This window comes from Anastrepha ludens, chromosome 6 (assembly GCF_028408465.1).
Source record: "Anastrepha ludens isolate Willacy chromosome 6, idAnaLude1.1, whole genome shotgun sequence".
In the NCBI taxonomy this organism is placed as follows: Eukaryota; Metazoa; Arthropoda; class Insecta; order Diptera; family Tephritidae; genus Anastrepha; species Anastrepha ludens.
In genome coordinates, this window is record NC_071502.1 from 37923738 (window position 1) to 37947029 (window position 23292).

At 34.0% G+C, this 23292-nt stretch overlaps 2 protein-coding genes across 6 annotated transcripts; both read left to right on the forward strand.

The window, feature by feature from the left end:
* Window positions 1-393: 393 nt before the first annotated feature.
* Window positions 394-12773, forward strand: LOC128866243 (protein wech-like). 5 transcript variants are annotated; one of them, XM_054106825.1, is made up of 6 exons: window positions 394-487; window positions 1391-1469; window positions 1533-1816; window positions 8217-10095; window positions 10214-10366; window positions 10685-12773. In XM_054106825.1, exons 4-6 carry the CDS (start codon window positions 8302-8304, stop codon window positions 10853-10855), a joined length of 2118 nt encoding a protein of 705 aa, XP_053962800.1. In that variant the 5' UTR covers window positions 394-487; window positions 1391-1469; window positions 1533-1816; window positions 8217-8301; the 3' UTR covers window positions 10856-12773. The 5 variants fall into 5 exon arrangements, with proteins under 5 accessions (XP_053962800.1, XP_053962803.1, XP_053962802.1 ...); XM_054106827.1 differs by lacking the exon at window positions 394-487 and adding an exon at window positions 1178-1281; XM_054106826.1 differs by lacking the exon at window positions 394-487 and adding an exon at window positions 1179-1285.
* A 4101-nt stretch (window positions 12774-16874) lies between these two features.
* LOC128866244 (protein wech-like) lies at window positions 16875-22649 on the forward strand. The gene is made up of 5 exons (XM_054106829.1): window positions 16875-16984; window positions 17053-17247; window positions 18506-20129; window positions 20236-20388; window positions 21361-22649. Exons 2-5 carry the CDS (start codon window positions 17099-17101, stop codon window positions 21529-21531), a joined length of 2097 nt encoding a protein of 698 aa, XP_053962804.1. The 5' UTR covers window positions 16875-16984; window positions 17053-17098; the 3' UTR covers window positions 21532-22649.
* Window positions 22650-23292: the final 643 nt, after the last annotated feature.

Genomic DNA, 23292 nt, shown 5'->3' on the forward strand with positions numbered 1-23292 from the left:
TGAGACTTCTCTATATTCAACGTTCTCTGATATGTACATATATGCACAGCGAAACTAAAAACGCATGAATATGTATTTTGCTAATCACAAGTTCTGTTCACATGTACATATGTACATATGTGTGTATATCAATAATCACAGGCTCAATATGTCACCATTAAAATGGTTAAAAGTCACCAACGATATTAATACACTTGAAAACTGCGGAGCGAAATCAAAACACGTCATGTTAGTTGAAAAACAAAATCATTTATTTACTTATTCAGTGTACGAATATAATTTTCGGAGTGTTGAACGTGTATTCGAATGTACGAAGAATTTTACTAGCGCCTTTAAGTGCGAGTTTATGATTAATTTAATTAGCAAATAACACCGAGATCCTTAATTTGGAGACAAAAGCCTGTTTAGGCTATTAACATACCAGTACATACCTACATACATATTTACATAGGTGTAGAAAATGCTCTCAAACTACTTACTTGTGCAGGTAAGAAAAATGGCCGAATAAACATTTTCAGTACTAATCATATTCTTGGAAATTACCGAATTATCGAGAAGTCAGGCTCTAAAGTCCTCATTTTACTATTTATACCTAATTAGTTAGCAGTTACTTTTAATAGTTAACGGTATGAAGTTTTTATACGGTATAAAAGAGATGAGCACAATTTTGACACAATTATCTCAACAAAAGATAAGAAAAAGAGAGCTAAACGCAATTTCCCAAAGAGAAGAAAGCAAACAAGTTAACGAACGGGAATTCTACCATCACTTGCAATAACCGATAGAAGAGAGGAGAGCATATCAGCTGAGTTCATTTACAAATTTTTCTGTTGTAGAAAAATTTAAAGCCGCAAAAAAAAAGACTGAAAAGAAAGGATAAAGGAAGTTTGACCTAAAATGTAAGGAGAACTAAACTGACAGACGTTACTCATCATAGCTATCTTTTCCACCATCAAGTAACAGCAACACACTCAGCCGCTAACACTTGCGTATTATGAGTATGTAAATAGAAGCAAAGAGAATTAAAGGCTTTACACGTTATTTGCTTCAAAATGTTAACGCTGTAGGCAATCTGCAGGTGCTATATTAACATTTCATTTCACTTACGAATCATTCTTTTTGAAGTACAGCATTTCATATTTCGTTACTTTTAAATTCAATATTGGATATTGGTATCATATGAAGAAGAGTAACTCATCAAAAATATGCCAACTGTGTAATTAGTTAAGACTTTAGTTGTAAAAATATTGTTAAACTCCATCAGTCAAACATTAGGAAGAAGTAGGTAACGTTTTAAGACAAGACATGTAATCCTAAAACTTTATAAAAATATAAACAATGGTACTTGAATTTCTATATTGAAATTAATAAACCTTTCTCTCTATTGTAGTTCACCAGCTCGCAACGATTTCTACAACAACTTCTTCAGTATTTAAGCAACTGTAGCAACTGGACTCGTTGTGTTCAGTGTAATAAATTCATGTGCACTTATTGCCCGCGTAGCTATCTTAATAGTACCCTATTTTCAACAGGTTTCACTAGACGTGTAAGGACTCGCACTTCCGATACACCCTCACTATCATTTGCCTTAGAGGGTCGCGCTAATGGGCAAGTTAGCCGTCCTTGGGGCTTATGCGTTAATAAAATGGGTCCCAGATTCACCTCCGATAGACGTAATAATCGTGTGCAAGTTTTTAATTCGGATGGTACACTGAAGTTTAAATTCGGCCGTAAAGGCTCTGGACGCATTATTATTACAGATTCTAAAAACCAACGAGTGACTATCTACAATTCCAACTTTAAATAGATTTGGAAAGTAAGTAGAAGAGATAAACTTTATAACCTTCTTGCAAACAAAAAACACTGCAATGGTGCTTTGCATTTTCTATTAAATGCAATTTTTATTTTCAAACAAAATTTTGGTGTGAAGGGTTCTATACTGCAGCCTTGAAAGTACAGTGTGTGCTTATTTTGTTTAACTATAAGGGCCATGAATTTTTTGTAACAGATATTTCTATTTACATATTAAGTTAAAAACTTTATAAAAAATTAATGAAAGTTTAAATTTGTTTCTGATTTTATGCTTTTATTTATAACTTTTATAGCAATTTTGGTAAAAGTTGTAGATCAAATAATTAACTAAAGATATATATTTCCAAAGTTTTTGTAGCTGTTACAGTTCCTGTTACACGCTCAAGTAAAGGTGGGTTTACTTAAAAGAAAGCACTTATGACCCAAACTCATTATAACTATCTCATACTAAACAGAACAAATAGTGATCGTATTCGTCAAACAATGTTAAATAGCATAATCTCGGCTATAGCTCTTGTATTAACTCACTTTTCTACAATGCGGATATATAAATACGTAATAAGCGCTACGGGAATCAACTGGGCTTGGCAAATATATGCGGCACAAGCGCTTAAGAAGTTAAGCACACGCACTTAATTGCAATAATAATAATGGATAATACTAACTATACGGAATCGATAAATAAAGTTGTGCAAGCACAGACATTTTTAGTCAATGCATTGTCGCACTCAAACACACTTAAACATAGAAATATCAGTAGTTATACACCAGTCTCTGTATTAGGAACTGAGTGGAACAGCCTTTAAATGACATATTATTATTTTTTCATATTTATCCTGTTCGCTATGCTTTAAGATTAACCATATTTTCTTTGTCAGATTGAAATGCGTTCATCGAGAAATCCCTCTCGACGAAAAAGATCGAACTTGTGACGATTCTCTTATGCTCGATGGTCGAATTGTTTTCCTACTCGAATTATCACCTGATACGAAAGAGGGCTCCAATGCTTAAAAAAGATTTGAGCACGTTTTTTTAATTTTTTTAATTATAGTTAATAAAATCGCATACCACATCAAACGAAATCATTGAGTAACAAGCCAAAACATATTGTTCCTCTATCAATTTAAAAACTTTATTAAAAAAAATTGATGTGAAGAAATTAACAACTACTTCTATAGTATTAAAAGTGTAGGCTATAATCATTATAATGGCATGCATACATACATACATGCAAATAATATAGCTTAAGTTAGTGAAATTCATTTATTTATTTAAAGGCGGCAGCATTTATGGCAAACCTCCGAGGGTATTTCTGCAATGAAAAAGCTCTCATAAACACCATTGTTGTTTGGGGCAGCACAAAACTGTAGGAGAAGCTCGCCCAAACACCCGAAAAATGGTGTAAGTCCCAATTATATATATATATCTACATATATATCTACATATATATCTACATATATATATATATACAAGGTCATAATAAAAAAAAATATTTTTTAGATAAATATGCAGAACTTGTGATCATTTATGTCTTGAGTATTCCTTAGGGAGACATAGTATCGAAGTAAATGAGCGATATGTAATTAAAGATAAATAGTAATTCAATAGTAAACCATTATATTAAGCGAAAAACAAAGAAAAATGTATTCGACACAGGAGTCACACCAAGAAAGAAATAAGCTGTAAAAGAGGGCATTAAATGCAATAGTAACTCCATTTACTCTTCGAGTACGAATTATTTTGTAAAGAGAGTTCCGTTAACTTCTCAGGCTGTAGTGGGTCTATGGGTAAGCCCATGAACTTTATTTAAGTGTTTAAATCTATCAGGTTATATGAGTAACCTTCAAACAACACTTTTCTTTTGTTTTCTTTGGCTATCCTATTCGCTTCTTCATTTTCCATAACAGATGGGAGACCTGGAACTTGGGGGAAGCTGGATAGAGCAAATCTTTCCACGTATTGTAGGACTAAATGCAAGTGGCAGTTCTGTAGAAACAACTTTGCTATACAAAGGATTTTTCAAAGCCATATTCAAAATCAAGGCGTTGTTTTTTCAAAATGTATATTGTCTGACGGATTTAATAGGAATTATAGACAATATATGTAGTTTAATATACACATTTTAATTTAATATTGAATATTTCGAGTTTTTTAAATTCAAAAATAAATAAAGATAAGAATAATTTTTTTGAAATATATTAAGAATGACTTGTTCAGCCTTTTAATTTTTCTTTATATGAACATATCAAAATTTCACATTTTTGTGTGAAATATTTTTTTGAGATATGGCTATTTTAGTGGCGGCGCGCACAGTCACTGATTTTAATAAAATCTTCAATGAGATTAATAAAATAAATATATTGTAATTAAAAAAAACCCTTTGCGGATTTAGTGCATCCGAGTATATACTACGTATCGCACATATCTGTGGACTTTTAGCAAAACAACTTTTGTGATCCTAAGAGGTTCTGCTGTAACCCAATGATATTTTTATGTATTCGTTGTACTCAATGGTAGTCGAAACGTCTAATAGTGGTCAGGCATGGCCAAGGTCAATAAATTCTAATCAATCATAGTAGAATTTTGTATTTATTCAACTTTTATTAAGATGGTTATTCAAGCAAGTCTGTGATTAAAATATTTCGAGAAAAGCAAACAAGTTAGTGCATTAAAGAAATAAGTTCGTCCAGAAATACCTCATCTGCCAAGATAATGCATATGTATTAGTAAAATATACAAGTAAATGATGGTTGACGAGCTCGACGTGGGCCAAACAGCTGATTTTCAATGGTTGTTTTTCGAAGTACATATGTGCATATGCAAGGAGCGGAACTAATCTGTTTGCATTTAATGGCATCGCAAAATGGTCAAAACAAAAACAAAAAACACATGTTGTAGGTCTTTTTGCATCTCTATGCAACCTATGTTCTATGCACACATAGGCAAATGCTAGAACAGAAAGTCTTTGTGACCTGCTTCTTCATTTCCTTACCTGGATATGAAACGAAAAAGCCTTCCTAACGCATCGTAGCGATTGCAGGATAGAACAGTTTCATTCGAGCGAGCGTCTGCATCGCATCAAATGTTATTCCGTCAACTGAAGAATTAAAACAAATCTAAGGACTATATTAAAAATTAAACTTTGAAAAGTGAAAAAGAAAATGTGTATTAACGTGTTTGTGTAAAACCGAAATCATTTATTTACTCGATTCAAGGAGTAATTTTACTTGCACCTTTAAGTGCCAGTTTATCAGTTTATGATTAATTTCATTAGCAATAACTCGGTGATCCTTTAAGAAGCTATGGCATATTTTAATAATATATCGAAAACAAACACCAACGGTGTAGATGAGGTCCCAAACCTTCTAGTATCCGGCATTTTGGGTTCCCTTCCTCTGTGTCAGTCATTGGAATTAACTAATACGTGAGTATATACATATAACACATACATATGTACTTAGTATAAAACATATCAATAGTTTCTTTTGGCTGTTTAGGCTATTGAACAAAAGAAAAAATAATAAAAAATTGGATAAAAATCGCATGTACATATAAACATATTTAGGTATAGAAAACGCTTACAAACCAAGAAAAATGGCCGAATAAACATTTTCAGCACTAAACATTTTCTGAAAGTTTGAAAATAACGCCATATTCAAAAATACCAAACTATCGGGAGGTCAGGTTTCAAGGTCCTCATTTTACTATTTATACCTAATTAGAGTTAGTAGTTACTGTTGGTGATAATTTTGGCACAATTATCTCAATAAAAGAAAAGATAAAGAGAGCTAAACACAAATTCTCTCCCAAAGATAAAAAAACAAACAATTTTACGAACGGAAAACCTAGCATAACTTGCAAAAACTGGTAGAAGAGAGGAAAGCATATCAGCTGAGTTGGTTTATACATTTATGTGAACTTTTGAATTTTCGAAACTCGAACAATATTACGCGTATACCAAAAGTGAATGGACCACAAACTGCATAACCAGAATTTTTCTAAGAACTTTTACTAAAATAGAAATATGAAATTTCGATAAAAATTTGTTGACTTTTCTTAAATTGTGTAGAAAGGTTGAAACTTTGAGTTAAATGGGTTTTTTTGGAGTAAGAACTATATTTTTGAAAGAAGAAAAAGGTAAATAAATGGCCCAAAGAGCTATTGGATAATTGTGAATAATGGTGGAATTTTAAGAAGAATTGAAACACGTGCGATTTTAAGGAGAACTAAACCGACAGACGTTACTAACCATAGGTGCTTTTTTCACCATCAATTAAGAGCAGCACACTCAGCCACTCAAAGTTGAGCCGCTAGCAGCTGAGTAGTATGAGTATAGAATCAGAAGCAAAGGGCATACATACTTGTATAAAGATTTTTTACATTATTTGGCAGAAAATGTTTACATTGCAGGTGCTATTTTAATGTCCTGCACAGGTCTGCAAAAAAATGGGTTCGGAATGTTCTATAAAAGTGTAGTGCCATTTCCGAAGTAATTTTTTGCGTAGAATCCGAATCCGGGGTTTAAATTGCTCTATCACGCCAGGACTTTGAGATATCCTAACGTAAAAGTGCAAAAAACGCTGTTTTTGCCCATTTTTGAGGTTATGTAGCTACGAAAATTTTGCTCTTCATAAAAAAGTAGACGTGGTATTTTAAATTATAAGTCTTCCTCTTTTAAATGCCGTTGAGTTTGCTCAAATATCTTAATCTTTCACTGAGATATCGCATTTTGAAGGTTTTTTTATTCTTTTTTGTTTGTGCGATTATGTAATAGACCGTATCACGTCTCATGTTATCTCAATGGATTTTCGGATATCGAAAAATTCACAAACATGGAAACTTCAAAATGCGATATCTCAGTGAAAAATAAAGATATTTAAGCAAACTCAACGGCATTTAAAAGAGGAAGACTTATAATTTAAAATACCACATCTACTTTTTTATGAAGAGCAAAATCTTCGTAGCTACATAACCTCAAAAATGGGCAAAAACGGCGTTTTTGCACTTTTAGGTTAGGATATCTCAAAGTCCTGACGTGATAGAGCAATTTAAACCCCGGATTCGGATTCTGCGCAAAAAATTACTTCGGAAATGACACTACACTTTTATAGAACATTCCGAACCCATTGTTTTGCAGACCTGTTCAGGACATATTAAAATAGCACCTGCAATAGCACAAACATGGAAACTTCAAAATACGGTATCTCAGTGAAAAATAAAGATATTTAAGCAAACTCAACGGCATTTAAAAGAGGAAGACTTATAATTTAAAATATCACATCTACTTTTTTATGAAGAGCAAAATCTTCGTAGCTACATAACCTCAAAAATGGGCAAAAACAGCGTTTTTTGCAAATTTAAAATACTATGTTTACTCTTTTATGAAGAGCAAAATCTGCGTAGCTACATAACCTAAAAAATGGGCAAAAACAGCGTTTTTGCACTTTTAGGTTAGGATATCTCAAAGTCCTGACGTGATAGAGCAATTTAAACCCCGGACTCGGATTCTGCGCAAAAAATTACTTCTTAAATGACACTACACTTTCCTAGAACAAAACGTTGTTGACCTGTGTAATATATTTATTTTTCTGTTTTTTCCATTTCATTTCACATCTTTCACAAATCATTATTTTTGAACTATTTCATATTCCGTTAATTTTAAATTAAATAGTGGCTATTAGTATCGCATGAAGAAGAGCAACTCATGCAAAAATATGCCAACTGTGTAATTAGTTGAGACTTTCGTTGCAATATTGTTAAGATCTTCAGCCAAATAAAAATAAAAATTTGCATGAAAAATCATTCATACCTACAAGCGCGCAAAGCTTTCTCTTTATAAGGTCTTAATTATTGAAAAGCTTAGGGCAATTTGAGGTTTCGATAGCGGAGGATATGGACAGGGCCTTGAGATTTGAAAGGTGAAAATAATTTATTTGCATATGCAACCTTCTCTTTTGTGACTATTACATCAGCTAGATGCTGTGGTTCATAGCGGCTCCACCGAATTCTCCCAACATCGCTATCGTGAGCAATGCTCAATGTTTTCTGTGAGAAATCACTATCAGGATTGGAGTCCTTCCTATCTGTTTGCCTACTATTGTACATTTTTTAACAACAACGGTTGGAGCGTGTATACTTTGCACTGGAATTAGGGAGGTAATTTTCCTGTAGATAATTTTTCAGAAAACGAGTTGAGTGAGATATGATACTTGCTAAAATATTTATAAACTGAATTTATTTCACCATGTAAAGATGCATGACTCCAATTGTAGCATTAAGGGAAGTAGGCAACTGTTTTAAGACAAGAAAATGTATGTACATATAATACAAAACGCTTTTGGAAATATAAACGATGGTACTTAAATATCTAGATTTAATTTAATAAACTTTCCTCTCTATTGCAGTTCATCACCTTGCACCGATTTCTCCAAAAACTTCTGGCATCCTTTGCATGGCAGTTCAAATGACTTAGGTGGTGATGGTATTGGAATGGCCAGACGGAATTTTATGCATGGTACTGCAACATCATCGTCTAGCAGCTCGAGCATCAGTTGCAGTATATGTGAAGTAAATGCGACCAATCGTTGTATTGAGTGTAATGAGTTCATGTGCAGTAATTGCTGGCGTAACCATCTCAATGATCCCCAATTCGCAAATCACTCGACTTTTCATTTGCCCTCACCAATTGGTACAATGCCCACCGGTGGTTTTTCTGCTGGTGCAATGAACAATTCAAAACCCCATCACTTTTGCGATTTACACAATGAGATATTGCAGTACGTTTGCCAACCTTGCAAGATGTTGGTATGCCAATGTTGCACTCTTTATGAGCACAACGAACATACGTACTCTTCGGTACAAAGTTTCTACGACGAATTGAAGGATGTAATTAAGAATGATCTTGAAAGTAGTAATACGGGCAAGATATCTATTAAGAGTAGTATTGACAGATCATTGACATTTATACGGCTCGTCGAGCGTAATTGTGCTGAACTGAGCGAAGATATACGCAAAACCTGCAGACAATTTACAAGGGCTATAGAGGATATCGAACGCTATTTATTGGAATCCGTTGAGCAATTGCGCCAACGCCGTTTGGCTAACTTAAATGATCAAGTGGCCGGATTAAAATCGGCTCTCGCTGGACTCTCTGAAACCATGGAAATTTTGAGAAAGACCTCAGTGAATATGTCATGTATGAATAACTTTGATATAGCAAAGAAGGTTTTGAATGCACAACGACAACTTGAGCAATTCGCTGCTATATACAAAGATTTATATCCAAAATATGAGGAATTCGTATTCGTTCCACCAAACGATAAAATATTGCAGGATGTACTCAAACAAGGCGCAATTGTAGGAGTAAATGATAATAATACGAATGTGGTAAATGATGCAGCGGTTAACGGTGGATCAGTCAGCGATTGTGGTGAATCAGTCAGCGATTGTGGTGGATCAGTCTGCGATTGCGGTCCATCAGTCAGTGATTGCGGTGGATCAGTCAGCGAATGCGGTGTCCCAGTTGCCGGTGTATTTGGTCGATTCAATTATGAGAATAATTTCCACGGTATCCCTTCTCTAATGTTACCGTTACATGGTTACAGCGCTAGTGCCATTGAGAGGGAGTTTGGCGTATTGTGTAACTGTGCATCGCGCAGCACACATTCTATAACAAATTTCAGTGGACCTGTAAGGGCTCTCTGTTCCAATACACTCTCACTATCATTTGCCACAGAGGGTCACGGTGATGGGCAAGTTAGCCGCCCTTGGGGCTTGTGTGTTGATAAGCTGGGTCACATATTGATCTCCGACAGACGTAATAATCGTGTGCAAGTTTTTAATCCGGATGGTACACTGAAGCTTATATTCGGCTCCAAAGGCTCTGGAAATGGAGAGTTTGATTTACCGGCAGGCATTTGTGTCGACATAGATAATCGCATAATCGTTGTCGATAAGGATAATCATCGCGTACAAATTTTCACTTGCACTGGTATCTATTTATCGAAGTTCGGTAGCTTTGGCAAAGAGCGTGGACAGTTCCAATATCCATGGGATGTGGCTGTAAATTCGCGACGCCAAATTGTTGTAACCGATTCACGTAATCATCGCATACAGCAGTTCGATTCGGAAGGTCGTTTTATACGTCAAATCGTTTTCGAAATTAATTTTCAAACAAAGGATCCTGCTTCACCGCGCGGAGTTTGTTATACACCAACTGGTAACATTATAGTATCAGACTTCGATAATCATTGTATATATCTAATAAATCCAGAAAGCAGTACGGTGAGTAGTATATCTCGTATATTTATGTATGTGTGGATATATGTACATACACTTTTTAGAAAAAACTAATTTAGAAAAGTTAGAATTTAATACTCATTTTATGCATATGGATTTTCAGATCGTATCATCTGAAGGACAAGAAAGTGATGGAGTTCAAGAATTGAACGGTCCTTCCGGAATTTGTTGCGACGCCGATGGACGCATTATTATTGCAGATTCTAAAAATCAACGTATCGTTGTTTACAATTCCAACTTAGAACATCTATGGAACGTAAGTAGAAGAGATCAATTTTACAAATTTTATTAGAAAATAAGAACGTTGTGTATTACCTGTTAGACTCCCGTCTTCTTACAAAACAAAAAGATACTGATATTGTGAATGAAACCAATCACTCAGTTTCAATATAACCACGAACTTTTAATTATTCAAACACAACACAAAACTTATCCATAAACAAAAAAATATGAATAGTTGTACACCAGACTGGGTATTAGGAGTGGGCGGAACAGCTTTTAAATGACATATTATTATTTTTTCACATTTATCCTGTTCGCTATGCTTTAAGATGAACCATATTTTCTCTTTCAGATTGAAATACGTCCGTCGAGAAATCCCTCGATGCCGCATAATCTCGACGAAAAATATCGAACTTGCGACGTTTCTCTTATGCCTGATGGTCGAATTGCTTTCCTGATCGAATTATCACCTGATACCAAAGAGGAATGCAATCCTTCTAAAAGATTTGTACACGTTTTTTAATTTTAGTCAATAATATCGCGTACCACTTCAAACGAAACATTGAGGAACAACAAACTTTTTAAAAAAATTGATATGAAAAAATTCACACAATCCCAGTAGTGATAACATCACCCGTTCCCCACAAATTTGAGGAGGATATATAGATATACATATATATCGCTCATTTCCCCTAATAGGGTCATAATAAAAAAAGAATTTTAGATAGAATGCAGGGCCTGTGGTCATTCATGGGTTCATTACATGAAAATATGTCTTGAGTACTTCTTAGAAAGACATAGTAAATCGAACATTTTTAAATTAAGCGATATATAATTATAGATAAATAGTAATTGAATAATAGGAAAGTAGTAGAACAAAGAAAAATGTATTTGACACAGGAGTCACATCACTAAATGACCTTGCAATGTTAAATGCAACAGCGGCTGAATTTTCAAGTATAATTTTTTTTTGTTTGATAGAGAACCGTGTAAGAATTGTGTTACAATTAACTTTAGACGCTACTTATTCCATTTACACCCCATTTTTTTTATTGCTAATATATAAACACATGTACCTCAATTCAAATTTTGTTATTTGTTATTCAAAATTGTTCTTATCATTTTCCAATGTCATAATGTTAATAAGCAATAAGAAAGTTATGTGGCAAAAGATTTTTATTTTGTGATTCTTGGTAATATACCAGATAGCCACATTTTGTAAAACACAATTGAAACAAAATAGTAATATATTACATAAATTACAATAAAAGTCTATAAGAAACATACTACAAAATGTACCTAAACTTAAAAAGAAGAGTTACATAAAAAATACTTGAAAAAGCAAGATTCAAACCTGAGTACACAGTTCGCATGAAATATGATTAAAGTATATTACTTTCAAAACAAAAAATTAAAACGAAAATACTATGACTTTATGTCAACTGAAACTTGAGACCGCCGATTTTGATTAAAAGGATGATTAATAAATAAATGGGTTTTATTCAGCTCAAGAAAATGCAGACTCGGTAGAACTATTCAAGAGAACTTCAATTTTATAGTCGATGTGTTCAACATGTGATCTCAAACTTTCATATTTAAAATTTATAATAATATTTATCCAATAATTTACTAACTTAACTGCTAAGTTTAATTTCGATTTCTCGTGCTCTGTTTGTATGTGTGCACTATATGTATGCTTTGTGTTTTAAAAAAAATTTAATTTTACATCTTATGTCAAAATGTTTACTTAAAATTGAAAGTTGAGAACGTAGAGTGTGTGCGAGAACTATGAGGACTCTTTTTCGCCCGAACTTTTTCGCATTTATTTTCGCTTAATATTTTACTACATACCAACACAAACTATTTGTATTCTTTTGACAAATATTCTAGTTTATTTAACTTTAGAAGGTTTTGCTTTTAAATAATTTAAATAGTATGAAAATTTTAATATTCCACATCAAATTCTGAAAGTTCTAAAAATTCTAATACTTTAATTCAACTTCGAAAGATTTAATTTTAATATATTTTATCGAGTCTCAACATTTTAATGCTTGATAGATAGATTAAGTTGAATTAAACCTTTATGTCAAAAGTTTACCTACTGACATATATATTATATGTGTATATTTTATTTCATTTGACGGAAAAATAAATCTGTACGCACTTTAAATACTCAAAGTTTTACCAACTGAGCCACATATTTTATAAAGAATTTTAGTATTCATTTAAATTAAGAAAAGTTAATATAATATTTCGGTCCTATTTTGCTAACTATTTTTACTATTTGGTATAAAAACTAAATACAACGTATAACTCGATTTATACCTACCTACGTAGGACTGAATAGAAATTAACGAATGCGAGATACGACATACTTAAATACGAGCAAGACATTAAAAACCAAAAAAAAAAAGTTCAAAAACTATCAACTAAGCTTTGAATATTTTATTTGAAAGCTCATTGCCATTATAAGCTCTTGTGAGTCCAAATAAGAATTCGAAAACTTAAGATGCCGATGATCATGATGATGATGATGATGATGATGACGATGATGATGACGTTGATGAACAAGAGAAAAGATGAGATAAGTATGCGTAAATATTTATTGAAAAGCAATCTGAGTACAAATTTGAAGTACAAATTAGCACTAAATGTTTGAAAAGATCATTTGTGCATTTACTTAGAAAATAAAAATAAAAATTTATACACAAAAGCAACTTATTAAGTAAAACTTAGCCTAATAAAGTTTTTTACTTAAAAACGTATATACTGCAATTTATATATAATAAAAAACATTATTAAAATAAAACGCATGTAGCTAAGAATATATAACAAAATATCATATAAAAATACACCAGATGTGGTTAACAGATACATACATACATACCTACATATACTTGATTAATGCCATTATTTGCTTTCATGCGTATGTGTATGTAAAAAAGGTACATAAAAATAAAAATTGTCTGGCAACATCAAAAATTCCGGGCACTATGTAACATCTTTCTATCTACGAAAAATATATTAAAATCGATATTTGTTGTTCTATGTACGTTTATCGAAAACCGAAAACTTAACATCTACATACACATAAAATATTTTATTGTACGTAACAAAATCATACATGCATGCATATATTAAGTACGAGAAAATAATTTTACCAACAATTTTACAAAATCAATAAAAGTGCTCTCAACGCACAAAAAAAATCCGTTGTTTCAATTAATACTGTTTTCTTATAGTATTTGGTATCCGCTAAAAAATGAGCGTTGGGAAATAATGAGAGCACTGAAGCATCAGCCGTGCAAACATCTGGGTAAACATATATGGATATTTTGCCAGTCGAGGAAATAAATCTCAGTGAAATAGGGCAAATACTAGGATTTATTGAGCGAACACGGGACCACAAAAAATACAGTGCTGAAGTTATTTGGTATTGTTTAGTATAGACACACTATTCCAATCGGTCCACTCGACCAATCAGTCGTTGTTCAGACGGCAAAAAAGTAACATGAGTGAAGGTTATTTTTTTCATATACCACCAACACAATCTCAGTTTTTTCGTAACCAATCCGCTGTAGAGGCCCGGGATACATCAGCGAATCGACTGATTTCTTCAAAATCGCTGAGAGCCGGTTAACGGTCCGATGAGAATCGACAATATAAACACAAATTGGACGGTTTAGGCCACCACTGATAGCATCGGGCGAGCAAAGACAGAAACAGATTAACACCGCGTCTATGCAACCAACAGCTGCGAATATTCTTAAGTTTTCAAGAGATACTGTTTGGATTTCGTTATCTCGTACTCTATGTTTAGCTTGAGCCATCGTTAGCAAATATATTTTTCTGAGATAACTAGCATGCTTATAATAAATAAACTTTTCAACCGTACTATGACTCATTGCGATATAGTCTTTTCCCAGAGCTTTTTGTGTGGCCCCCAACGGTAATTGTGTAGACTTTTAATTATTCGGTGGTTTGATACGAACCTGTGGGTATGCCCATGAGATTCAATTAACTGTTTAAATCTATCCCGTATAACCTGGAGTAACCTTCTAACAACAGCTTTTCTTTTGTTTTCTAATATTCTTCTTTGATGAGGTGTGGTCTCAATATAAATAAGAGTTTCTCTCTCAGTGCTTTTCTTGTTGGTGTGTCCTCTTTGGCTATCCTATTCGCTTCTTCATTTTGCATAACAAATTAGAGACCTGGCACTTGGGGGAAGCTGGATAGAGCAAATCTTTCCACGTATTCTAGGATAAAGTGCAAGTGGCAGTCCTATATAAATAACTTTGAATACAAAGGATTTTTCAAAGCCATATTCAAAATCAGTGCGTTGTGTTTTCAAAATTTATATTGTCTGACGGATTTAATAGGAATTATAGACAATATAGTTTAATATCCACATTTTAATTTAATATTGAATATTTCGATTTTTTTAAATTCAAAAATAAATAAAGATAAGACTAAGTTTTTTGAAATATATTAAAATGATTTGGTCAGCCTTTTAATTTTTCAATATATGAACATATCAAAATTTCACATTCTTGTGTGAAATATTTTTTTGAGATATGGCTATTTTAGTGGCGCGCGCACTCAATGATTTTAATAAAATCTTGAATGAGATTAATAAAATAAATAACCAAAACACTTTTTGGGATTTAGTGCATACATATATACTATATATCGTATATTACATATCAGTGGACTTTTAGCAAAACAACTTTTGTGATCCTAAGAGTTTTTGCTTTTTGTTTTTGTGTTTTTGTTTCCTTGTTCACTCCTCTCGGCGGCATAGGGCCTCGACAAAACTCAGTCTCGCGTTGGTTTCGTTAATCTGTCTTTGATTTCTGACAGGTTAGGTAATTAGCCTGCCGCTACCAGTCAGTCTTAAGTAGTGGGAATGCCCACTTGTCGTTGCTTAGGAACAACGCCTTACTGCTTGGAGCGTCATCTGTGTTTCAAATTTTTCTGGCAGAAGGATCGCACAGATGGTTGATGACTTCGCTAAATTTCGTGTGTCTGTGCTATTACCGCGGCCGCCCCTTTCCTCTTGCTGGCGCCACTGATGCAATGTGTAACTGTGCGTTTTTCTTGGTTTTTTGTTTGTGTTAGAAGCCACAATGAAAATAATGCGCATACTTATTGTGCTAGAGAAATAATATTATACGTTCACATATAAGTAGATGATTTACTTTTTCGTGCTTAGCTCCCAATCCGTAATTAAAAAGCGAGATATCCCTTACAAAATTTCTCTCCCAAAATTTGAGATTATAAAATAATCCTACGCGCCAATTATATATATATATATATATATATATATATATATATGATAACCATACTTTCTGACATACAACCCCGTGTTTTCTGTGTAATAGATCATTACTTTTACGCGTTTAAAGAAAGTAGATGCCGGCAAAGAAAACAGGTTTGTAGACATAATTATAATAAAATGTTTGTCAGGTCTTATTAACTATGTATTCATATAACAGAAAAAAAACGTGTGTCCTCTTACTACTTATTATAATATGTAATATCGAATTTCGAATGCGTATACTACCATAATTTTTGAAACCTCAGTGAACGTCCTCCAACTGTTTATTATTAGCAGCCATAATTAGCCAAAAACACCGAAATATTCCGCCAAAATAATTTTTATGAAGAAAAACTTTCACAAGAGTATTGACAGCTGATTGTCAATTTTGCAGTTAATCTGCCATATATGAACGGGTAGATTAATTTTGTACTTTTATTGGTAATTAATGCATATGTGAACATACTTTAAGGATGGAAAGGATAAATTTTTGGGGCTAAGGAATGATATTGGAGAAATGTTTTTTTTTGTTTTTTAGAAACAGGAAAGTAGGTAATTTTGGAAAAGAGCGAGGCTTTACGTGATTTACGTGGGATTCGAACCCACAACCTCTGGGAAGGCTGGGATGGCAGGCTAGTGCACTTACGCTAGACTACCGAGGCCTAGATGCTTTGCTTTAACCCAATGAAATGTTTATGTATACGTTATAGTCAATGGTAGTTGAAACGACTAATAGTGGTCAGGCAGGGCCAAGGTCAATAAATTCTAATCAATCAAAGAAGAATTTTGTATTTATTCAACTTTTATTATCAAGCAAGTCTGTGATTAAAATACTTCGAGAAAAGCAAACAAGTTAGTGCCTTACAGAAAGAAGTTCGTCCAGAAATATCTCATCTGCCAAGATAATGCATATGTATTAGAAAAATATACAAGTAAATGACGGTGTACGTGCAGGGCTAAACAGCTGATTTTCAATGGTTGTTTTTCGAAGTACATATGTGCATATGCAAGGAGCGGAACTAATCTGTTTGCATTTAATGGCATCGCAAATTGGTCAAAACAAAAACAAAAAACACATGTTGTAGGTCTTGTTTCATCTCTATGCAACCTATGTATGTATGTTCTATGCACGCATAGGCAAATGCTAGAACAGAAAGTCTTTGTGACCTGCATCTTCATTTCCTTACCTGGATATGAAACGAAAAAGCCTTCCTAACGCATCGTAGCGATTGCAGGATAAAACAGTTTCATTCGAGCGAGCGTCTGCATCGCATCTAATTTGTATTATAAAAATATTTCCGCCAACTCAAAGCAAATTTAAGGTTTATATTAAATGTAAGACTTTAAAAGAATATGTGTAATATCGTGTTAGTGTAAAAAAAAACATTTATTTACTTTTTCAGTGTACCAATATAATTTTTGGAGTGGCGAACTTGTGTGAAAAAGATAATGGCATCTACTAATAATGTACGAAAAGCGAACGGCAATGGCGTTGATGAGGCCTCCAAACATTTGCTAACTGGTATTTTGGGTTCCCTTCCTTCGTGGGAAATAAGTGGCGCGCAAGGTGGCAAGCCCTCATGGGAATCGACTAATACGTGAGTATATACATATAATACATACATATGTACATACTTAGCATAAGATAATGAACCAATCCATATCAATAGTTTCCTTAATCTGTTTAGGCTATTGAACAAAAATAATAATAAAAAATTGGATAAAAATCGCATGTACATATAAACATATTTAGGTATAGAAAACGCTCACAAACCAACTACTTGTGTTGGTAAGAGAAATTGCCGAATAAACATTTTCAGTACCAAACATTTTCTGAAAATTTGAAAATAACGCCATATTCAAAAGTACCTAATCGTCTTTTGACGAACAAAACTAACACTATACTAGGCTACCATATGGCGCAAAAGCGACGCTTGGACTGTTTTTTGCACGTTGGCAACGGCGAAAATCGCAGGCGATGGAACGATGAGCTGTATGAGCTTTACGACGACATAGACATAGCCCATCGAATAAAGATCCAGCGACTACGTTGACTGGGTCATGTCGTCCGAATGGATACAAACGCTCCGGTTTTGAAAGTATTCGATGCGATACCAGCTAGTGGTAGCAGAGGAAGAGGAAGGCCTCCTCTGCGCTGGAAAGATCAGGTGGAGAAGGACTTGGCTTCACTTGGTGTGTCCAAGTGGCGTCGGTTAGCACGAGAAAGAAACGATTGTCGCGTTTTGTTAAAGTCGGCCAAAATCGCGTAAGCGGTTATCGCGCCAATTAAGTAGAAGAAGAAAGTTGTGTTTGCCAAGTTGATAATTTTCGACATAAAACAACGCGAATTTTTACTTAACATACTAGAAACTCGAAAAATATTATACCAAAAATGAATGGACGGCAAAATTGCATAACCAGAATTTTTCGAAGAACTCTGACTAAAAACTATGAAATTTTGATGAAAATTTGTTGAACTTTTCAAATTTTGTACCGCTATTATGGTGGGTAATGGTGGAATTTTAAGGAGAACTAAACCGACAGACGTTACTCACCACAGGAATCTTTTTTACCATCAATTAACAGCAGCTCATTCAGCCACTCAAAGTTGAGCCGCTAGCAATTGAGTATTATGAGTATGCAATTAGAAGCAAAGAGAATACATACTTATATAACGATTTTATACATTATTTGCTACAAAATGTTTACGTTGCAGGTGCAATTTTAACTTGCCCTGTGCTCATTAATAATGTATTTAATATTTTTCTGTTTTTTCCATTTCATTTCACTTACAAATCATTCTTTTTGAACTAAAGTATTTCATATTTCGTTACTTTTAATTTCGCTCTATTACAGTTCATCACTTAGCAGCGATTTCTCCTGTCATACTTCGAATGGCATTGTAAGTGATTTAGGTGATACATCGTCCACGGATAGCTTCTCTGCTGGTGCAATGAACAATTCAAAACCACATCACTTTTGCGATTTACACAATGAGATATTGCAGTATGTTTGCCAATCTTGCAAGATTCTGGTATGCCAAAGTTGCACTCTTTATGAGCACAACGGACATACGTACTCTTCGATACAAAGCTTCTGCGACGAATTGAAGGATGTAATTAAGAATGATCTTGAAAGTAGTAACACGGACAAGACATCTATTACGAGTAGTATTGACAGTACATCGAAATATCAACGGCTCGTCGAGCGTAATTGTGCTGAACTGAGCGAAAATATACGAAAAGTCTCTAGACAATTTATAAAGACTATAGAGGATGTCGAAAGTTACTTATTGGAATCCGTTGAAAAATTGCGCCAACGCCGTTTGGCTATCTTAACTGATCAAATGGCCGGGTTAAAATCGGCTCTCGCTGGACTCTCTGAAACCATTGAAATGTTGCAAAAGATACCAGAGAATCGGTCAGGTATGGATCACATTGATATTTCGAAGAAGGTTTTGAATGCACAACGTCAACTCGAGCAATTTTCTTCTATATCCAAAGATTTACATCCAAAATATGAGAAATTCGTATTCATTCCACCAGACCGTAAACTTTTGCAAGATATCCTCAAGAAAGGCGTAATTCTGCGAGTAAATGATAATAATACGAATGCGGTAAATGGTGCTGCTGTTATCGGTGGATCAGTCAGCGAGCCCGGTGTAGGGGGTTCTATGCCTAGCGCTAGCGGGCTAGTTGCCGGTGTATCAATTAACACAAACCGTCGTTTCAATTGTGAGAATAATTTCAACAGCATCCCTTCACCAATGTTGCCATTACGTAGTTGTAACGCTGGTGCCGTTGAAAGGGAGCTGGGCGTATTGTGTAAAAATTTACGTTTAAGTGCAACGCGCAGCGCACCGGCTATAGTAACATTCACTGGACCTTTAAGATCTCGCTTTTCCAATACACTCTCACTATCTTTTGCCACAGAGGGTCACGGTGATGGGCAAGTTAGCCGCCCTTGGGGCTTGTGTGTTGATAAGCTGGGTCACATATTGATCTCCGACAGACGTAATAATCGTGTGCAAGTTTTTAATCCGGATGGTACACTGAAGTTTAAATTCGGCCGTAAAGGTTCTGGAAATGGAGAGTTTGATTTACCAGCAGGCATTTGTGTCGACATAGATAATCGCATAATCGTTGTTGATAAGGATAATCATCGCGTACAAATTTTCACTTCCATTGGTATATATTTATCGAAGTTCGGTAGCTTTGGCAAAGAGCGTGGACAGTTCCAATATCCATGGGATGTGGCTGTAAATTCGCGACGTCAAATTGTTGTAACCGATTCACGTAATCATCGCATACAACAGTTCGATTCTGAGGGTCGTTTCATACGTCAAGTCGTTTTCGAAATTAATTTTCAAACTAAGAATCCTGCTTCACCGCGCGGAGTTTGTTATACACCAACTGGTAACATTATAGTATCGGACTTCGATAATCATTGTCTATATCTAATAAATCCAGACAGCAGTACGGTGAGTAGTATATCTCGTATATTTATGTATGTGCATACAGTTTTTACAACAAAAGCATTTAAAAAAGTTAAAATTTAAGACTTACTTTATGCAAATGGATTTTCAGATTTTGTCATGTAAAGGACAAGAAGGTGATGAAGTCCAAGAGTTTAATCGCCCTTCCGGAATTTGCTGCGACGACGATGGACGCATTATTATTGCAGATTCTAAAAATCAACGTATCGTTGTTTACAATTCCATCTTAGAACATCTATGGAACGTAAGTAGAAGAGATAAATTTTACAAATTTTATTAGAAAGAAGAACGTTGTGTATTACTTGTTATACAAGAAATACTGGTATTGTGAATGAAACCAGTCAAGAAATACACTCAGTTTCAATATAACCACGAACTTTGAATTATTCAAACAGAACACAAAAGTTACCGATAAATATGCTTAAATTTTATAAAAGAATGCACAGAGAAACAAAGACTGTTGGTGAAAGTATGTCAGTGATGTACTACATAAGTATAGCAACAGCTAAATATAACCAAAGCAATGACATTTATTTCGAAATTCAAAACCAAATACCGCTTAAGACCATCGCTCGAGACCTTCTAATGACATCTGAAAAGCATTTTGCGAGTGAGGCACAGGAAGTCGTCTACTAGACATGTTGGATGATATATATTTCAGAAAACAAAGAGAAATCCGCACAGCAGCCATTTGAACAAACAGGCATTAACCACCAGAGTCCGAGCGTTCCCACACGGATTTATATCCGGCCAAGGACTTTCACTCCGCCAGCGTTCTCAATACAAGTGCGGGGAATGTTTATGCTGCTCCAACAACAACAACCAGATTCGGAGAAGCCCCTCACATAAGAACCTCGTGATGCTAGTTACTCTATTATCCAGAATAGATCCCTATATACAAATCTACTTATATTCTGTGTGTGAAGAAGGCCCTCACGACTTTTAATACCGTTTCACATGATCTCTCATGCCCACTTATACGTCGTTTGCAGTATCTCTCCTCGCCCATCATCTAACTGTAGAATCCCTTGCTTTGTTTTCAATAAAGTTTTTACTATACATTCTTACATAGATATATTATAACTGAAAACACAGATATGTAATGATACTTCTGATACAATCTAGTGGTCATATTCTCCTTATATGTTTGTGTTTGTTGTGAAAGATGTTTATTCTGTTCGCTATGCTTTACGATTAACAATATTTTCTATTTCAGATTGAAATACGTCCATCGAGAAATCCTTCGATGCCGCGAAATATCGGCGAAAAAGATCGAGCTTGCGACGTTTCTCTTATGCCTGATGGTCGAATTGTTTTTCTGATCGAGTTGTCACCTGATACCAAAGAGGACTCCAGTCCTTCTAAAAGATTTGTATACGTTTTTTAATTATAGTTTATAATATCATATACCGCATCAAACAAACCATTGAGTAACAAGCCAAAACATATTGTTCTTCTATTAATTAAAAAAAAACTTAATTAAAAAAAATTGGGGTGAAAAATTAACAACTACTATTGGGACAACATCGAACTGCACCCCATAAATTCCAAGAGGAGGAAAGGAAAGGGTGTAGGTCCCAATTATGGTCATAATAAAAAAAAACAGGAGTCAACACTGGAGTTTCGTCATTAAATGTCCTTCCAGGGAAGAAGTAAGCTATAAAAGATAGTGACCTCGAGTACGAACTGTTTTGCAAGTAGAGTTCCAATTACATTAACACTCTAAAAAAACAATATTTTATATGTTCTCTATTATATAGTATGTCCCTAGATGCAAATTTTGTGATTTGGTATTCAAAATTTTACTTATCATTTTCCAATGTCATAATGTTAATAAGCAATAAGAAAGTTATGTGGCAAAAGATTTTTATTTTGTGATTCTTGGTAATATACCAGATAGCCACATTTTGTAAAACACAATTGAAACAAAATAGTAATATATTACATAAATTACAATAAAAGTCTATAAGAAACATACTACAAAATGTACCTAAACTTAAAAAGAAGAGTTACATAAAAAATACTTGAAAAAGCAAGATTCAAACCTGAGTACACAGTTCGCATGAAATATGATTAAAGTACTTTCAAAACAAAAAATTAAAACGAAAATACTATGACTTTATGTCAACTGAAACTTGAGACCGCCGATTTTGATTAAAAGAATGATTAATAAATAAATAGGTTTTGTTCAGCTCAAGAAAATGCAGACTCAGTAGAACTATTCAAGAGAACTTCAATTTTAGAGGCAATGTGTTAAACATAAGAAAATACATAAAGAAATAAAAAGAAGTGGTCTCAAACTTTCATATTTAAAATTTATAATAATAGTTATCCTCTAATTTACTAACTTAGCTGCTTAGCTTAATTTCGATTTATCGTTTGTATGTATGCACTTATTACTCAATTTATACCTACCTACAAAAGACTGAATATAAATTAACGAATATATACATACAATTTTACAAAATCAATAAAAATGTTATCGTCACACGTTGTTTCAATGAATATTTTTTTCTTAAAGTATTTGGTATAAAGACATTCACTAAAAAATGACCGATGGAAATAATGAGAGAACGAGCCACGCCAGATTTCGTCGAGAAAAGATTTGAAGATGATGAGGTGTAGGCGCCAATTATAAAGGGTATTTTAAAAGTGATGCCTAAAAGTCAGTAGTAAATAAATGAGGTACGGTACCTTTTTATGTAATCTTTTACAGTTGTCAACGCGTTATTATAAAAATGGTCTACATATTGCAAACTTCGAAATTTTTGTTTATGGAAATAATGGCTTTAGCGGTGAATATAGATGCGGTGTAGTGTAATGTAGTTTGATACCGTCTGACCTTTTGAGTCTACTATTGCGTATGCGGTGTCGTATTCCACTTTTGAGGAATCTGTGTAGAGTATTTCGTAATTTTGTGTTCGAGATTAGGGGAGTTGTTGAGCTTTGATGTCATGACTTTGGGTCAAAAAGAGTGACGTTAATGTGACTTTTGGGAATATAGTGTGTTTCACTGTGGGTTTCGTTAAGAATGTTTCGTTGATGAATGAATATTTAACAGAGGACACTTTTGCCATATTTCTACAGAGGGAAGCTTTTTCTGAGGCCGTTGTCGGCTATCGAGTTTTCGTGGAACAGAATTTTAGTG

What these genes read in the sequence shown, in the direction of transcription:
- LOC128866243 (XM_054106824.1), top strand. Translation starts at nt 5,115, where the DNA reads ATGGCATATTTTAATAATATATCGAAAACAAACACCAACGGTGTAGAT. An exon ending in TCATTGGAATTAACTAATAC is followed by an intron (nt 5,237 to 8,216) that starts GTGAGTATATAC and finishes TCTCTATTGCAG; the next exon opens with TTCATCACCTTGCACCGATT. An exon ending in ACTTAGAACATCTATGGAAC is followed by an intron (nt 10,367 to 10,684) that starts GTAAGTAGAAGA and finishes TTTCTCTTTCAG; the next exon opens with ATTGAAATACGTCCGTCGAG.
- LOC128866244 (XM_054106829.1), top strand. Translation starts at nt 17,099, where the DNA reads ATGGCATCTACTAATAATGTACGAAAAGCGAACGGCAATGGCGTTGAT. An exon ending in TAAATCCAGACAGCAGTACG is followed by an intron (nt 20,130 to 20,235) that starts GTGAGTAGTATA and finishes ATGGATTTTCAG; the next exon opens with ATTTTGTCATGTAAAGGACA. An exon ending in TCTTAGAACATCTATGGAAC is followed by an intron (nt 20,389 to 21,360) that starts GTAAGTAGAAGA and finishes TTTCTATTTCAG; the next exon opens with ATTGAAATACGTCCATCGAG.